This window comes from Clupea harengus, chromosome 10, assembly GCF_900700415.2.
Source record: "Clupea harengus chromosome 10, Ch_v2.0.2, whole genome shotgun sequence".
Lineage (NCBI taxonomy): Eukaryota > Metazoa > Chordata > Actinopteri > Clupeiformes > Clupeidae > Clupea > Clupea harengus.
The window spans coordinates 11,413,911-11,418,847 of NC_045161.1; the positions used below are offsets into that span (position 1 = coordinate 11,413,911).

A 4,937-nucleotide genomic window follows, 5' to 3' on the forward strand; every position below is an offset into this window, starting at 1 on the left:
TAATGTCACAACTAAGTGACAAAATACACTGTTAAAAGGGGTTTTGGGGAGAGAGCAGGGTGGTCCTCAATGGGCCTCTATTTGGAGGCTCAAGACCCAGAGGGGCATTGCACCACCTTTACTTCATCAATTTCAGACAAACTGCATGGGCTTAGGTGTTGACAAGTTACAGAGAAACACAAAGGAAATACTGATTTACAATTTATTGCTCTATATGTCTGTAAAGTGAGGGATGGGTGAGGGCACAGTACTTTCACCTTCTTGGTCTGTACCACATCTGCACCTGTGCATGCCAGGGTGGTGCATACAATGGGTGGCTCGGGTGGCTCTGGTGGGATGGCTGGGATGTCTGATCCCATGGCCTCATTAGACCAGGGCCCTGCATCTGCACCTGCCGGTGCCCTTGGTCCAGGTCATGGACACCCTGGAGACATTCTAACAGGGCAATTTTTGCCCTTAATTTACCCCAGCCACTTAATTTATTCAGCAATGGTACCAGACTGAGGGCAAAATGTAACATCTCATCCTCTTCCTGTGGCACACGAAGAAACATCGGTTGTGGAGGCTCCTGTACCATAGCCAGCAGCCTATCCTCCAACGACACTGCAGGTGCTGAGGCCCTCTTGCGCGCGGCAGGTCTGTTGTAGGGCTGCTTGATTATGGAAAAGAAATGATAATCACGATTAAAATAATCAACATTGAAATTACAATTATTTAACACAATTATTTATTAGATTTGGAAAACAATTGCACAGCCCTACCCTGCTGGTTGAAGAACCAGGTTGAAAATGTTGATCTGGTTGGGAGTGTTGGTCGTTTTCATCCCGCACATCCTCTCCATGGCTCAGGTCCAATGCCTCCCAATCTTCAACATCAACCTGGTCTAGGCTGCTTCTAGAGCTAAAACATAAATTAAATGCACAATCATTTTTAGTCTAGGTAAATGTATGCTGATTCTTGAAATGAGAAAAACATTTCAGTTCTTTAGAACTTGTGCCATATGTAAAATAGTGTGCTGGGTATCAGTGAGCCATCACTGCCTTTCAGTGTTTGCACTGTACCTCCTGGGTTGAAGGTGGGGAACAAGGAAAGAAAGGGCTTGGGAGTATTTCCACTCCTTTTGGGGTCCTGCTGCTGATCCACTCCGTGGTTGAACTTTTTTTGAAAATTGGTCCCTTAGGTCCTTCCAGCGACCTTGGCACTTCACAACTGTTGACATAAATTGCCAGATAATTGAATAACAGATTTTTTTTTTAAAGAAACAATAACTCATGTATGTTGTGCACCAGTTAACAAATTATCTCTTTTCCTACAGATTCCTTGCCACCGGAGAGTCCTTTAGGAGTCTGGCTTTTACCTACAGGCTAGGGCGCAAAACTGTTGCAGACTCTGTCTAAATGACATGTAGGGCAATTGTCAACAGGATGATGGAGACCCAAATGCCAAGAGGCAGCATGGACAGATATAGCAGAGCGCTTTTGGGGAAGATGGCAATTCCCAAATTGCATTGGAGCCATAGATGGGAAACACATGGGTGATTCTCGCAAGATCAGACATATGAGGTGTCATGAAGCATTTTGATGACCAAAGTATATGCAGTCAAAATAAGAATGACACATCTATAAACATCTTTCCATGGTCTATTTAGCACATGTTTTCATCTGAACATCACAAATATATATTTTGAATTTTTTTTCACATTTAGGGGTACATTTCTCATTACCGCAACATGTCATCACTGAATTTTGATTCTTTGAGATGTAAATATTATTAATTAAAATGTATTTAAAAGAAAAAGTTTCAGTGAATGTTATGCTCCAATCAGGTACAGTGAATGGGTATTTGACATTTGCTAATAATTGATAAAAGTAGTGAAAATAATAAAGAAAATAAATGTGTCCAAGACCGATTTTCCCATCCTCCGCAACAATTTTCAATCATTGTTCAAGTCCACAAGGAACTAACATTTTCAAGGAATTTTGTTGGAAGGGACAGTATTGACTGTGACACTCAAGATGGCTACCAGGTAAGCAGTTGTTATTTTTTCTCTCCAGAAAAAAAGTAAAAAGTTTGTCTGTCATAGTACCTACACAACGTTTTAGTTCTCATTACCGATATGTAAAGTTTTGAGCTTTTAAATGTTTTTTTTTTTTTTAATATTGATTATTATATAACTTCTTATGGTCTTAATATATATAGTGAGGTCAAGTTAAGCTAGCCTTCATGGTGCTTCCACAGTTAGCAAAAAAGGTCAAGGTCACTCATCCTCCGAAACACCATTATCACCCACCGCAACAAATAATGGCCTGTTGCGGTGGAGAGACTCAGTGTTTCGGTAATGAGAAACAGACTAATGAAGTAAGAACATGCACATAATTCTTGTTCATTTCCTTATATAACCTGATATTTGCCATAAACACTGTCATAAACAACATAGCTACATAGCGTAAACAACATAGCTATTACAACCCTCCAGCAGGGCTCCCTAATTTTCCATTTTTATCTAGCGCTTGCATAGTGTCTAACTCAAGTAAATGCAGTATAGGCCACAAAGTATAATCTGTCCATTTAATATTTTGTAGTAATGATGTATTTCTATATATTTTTATGAAATGTTACTTTCAGGTATGATTTAAAATACAATATTTTGTTACAGGCAAACTTCAGTGGAAAAGAAAAGGGCATCAGCAAAAGACAGGCTGGCAAAGCATAGGGAGAAAATATACAGCAATCCAGAATTACTTGAGGAGTACAGAAGAAAGGAGAGAGAGGTTAGGGGACAGGGTGATCATAGGAAAGAATCATAACTTTGACAAACACATACGCACACACACACACACACACTAGTGTTCATAAATGGAGAAAGGGCAATTGTTCAGAGTTAAAGTTTCATTCATTATTTGTATGAAGTCCATGCTTAATGCAGTTCACCTTTCATTCTTATTTAAAATGTATTTATTTTTAATTTTCAGGTATCACAAACGTAAGGGAAATGGCAAAATAAGGACAACACAGGATCTCACAAATAAACAGCATGAGAGGCAAAAAAAGCAATGGAGGAAAAATTCGGCCAAATACTATAGGACAAAAAAACAAGAGCAAGTAGTTCTGAATCTAACCCCAGCATCCTCAGTAAGCGAGGCTGACAATTCCCAAAATTTGAATGAAACACTACCACCAGCAGAGGTAAGTTTGGACCTGACAGGGCCAATGGAGGCATCTACCCCTCAGAAACCAAGTAATGAGCATGGAGTGAAAAAAAGAGCGCGGCCATCAAATTCTGTAGGAAAATTAAGAGCAAAGTTGAGATTTGCGGAAGAGAAAGTTGCAGCAAAGTCCAAAGAACTGCTGAAACTAAACCGAAAAATTAAAAGGCTGGAGGCCAGAAGGCCACAAAGAACAATGCCCAGGCTACCAGTACACAATTCTCAGAGGGTCAGGAAGGCCAAAATGGGACTGCCGAGTGATGGTAATTAGTTTTATACCATATATTGAAGATTCAGTCTTAGGTTTGATCAGTCAGGATTCAGGTTTATTCTTGAAGAATGGCGGCCGACCATTTGTGAGACAGAGACTTTCAGATCCATCCTCCCTCACAGAACTTCACCTCAGCATATCTGACTTATTCCTTGGGGAACAGTCTGTTAAATACACTGACATTAAGGGGTGTTACCGTCTATTCAAATGGGCCATGCATGCAGGGTTCTTTGTCTCGACCTGGGGGGGAGGTGAGACCAATGTCGCACCTCACTCCCCTGGTCAAAATCAAGTATATTCACCCTGGAACTGTTTACATGCTAGTTAAGTCAAAATAAAAGTAACAATTAGAACTAGGTATAATATCATTGACTTATTGACTATGGCATATTCTTATGACCTATGCTGGTCCCTTCATTCCCCCTTTTTAAGACTGTATGTCTTAAACATCAGGTCATTTAACTATTTTCTTTTTCTTGAGTGAGTGGCTTTGTTCAGTCTTTGTCTCATAAATGTGCCATTCTCTCACGAGGGAAGGCGAAACCCATGTTACAGAGTGCCCCACGCTTTTTCGCCAATTGTGTGGACCTCTGTTTTAGGGACAAATTCCTTCCCGATGTTATGTCAACATAACCATCCTATTTTAGCCGTGAGAGCAGAGAAATATAACAGAAGTAATACATATATGTACATGGTACCCATTCGGAAAATGCAGTTTACAAGCGGTGAGAACACAGAACAAACTTAATTACACATCTTAACTCTAAGGTAAACTAAGCTAAAAATGAAATGTTAGGATTAAACAATAGTACAGAAGATAACGGATTATGGGAGATACATTATAGTGTCACAACATCTTAAAACATTTCCTTTCTGGTTACTGAGGGGTACATGACATGGAGCATTACTTTATTGTAATGTGGGTTGACGGTAATACGGTTAAGTGTGTGTCTCTGTGTGTGTGTGTTCGTGTGTGTATGTGTGTGTGTGTGTTGACACTTGTCTCAGTTGTTTGCCTCCTATGGTCTTCTCTGTGTCTTGTGTCTTGCCTTTGTTTTAAAGCAAGGGTGGACTTTCCTTGGGAGGGGGTAGGACGTGTGTGTGTGTTTGTGCGTGTTAGTGTGTGTCTGTGACGCTTGGCTTGTCTCAGTTGTTCCCCTCCATATGGGGTCATTCCACCTCCGGCAATTTCCTGATATGCTGTTTCGTCAAAGTTCTTGGGTGGGGGTGGGCTATTGTTTCAGGTGTTGCCGTGCTTCCTTGGAGTTGATCGTCTATGATGGTTGAAGGTGTGATGTTTTGTTCAAACAGTCCTGCGGGTTCCAGAGGTGTTGATCTGGGTTAATGGCTGAGGGTTCCGTGGAGTTTCCAATGGTCGTGCTCCTCCCCCTTTCGACATCTTGGCGAGATGCTGCATGGGGCTGATGTCCTTCATCTGCTATTCTCCAAATTCCTAAAAA

At 40.8% G+C, this 4,937-nt stretch overlaps 1 protein-coding gene across 1 annotated transcript; it reads right to left on the minus strand.

The window, feature by feature from the left end:
• Window positions 1-253: 253 nt before the first annotated feature.
• LOC116222093 lies at window positions 254-1,245 on the minus strand. Its single transcript, XM_031574855.2, has 3 exons — window positions 1,062-1,245; window positions 762-900; window positions 254-649 (listed from the first exon to the last, which is right to left on the minus strand). Exons 1-3 carry the CDS (start codon window positions 1,217-1,219, stop codon window positions 254-256), a joined length of 693 nt encoding a protein of 230 aa, XP_031430715.2. The 5' UTR covers window positions 1,220-1,245.
• Window positions 1,246-4,937: the final 3,692 nt, after the last annotated feature.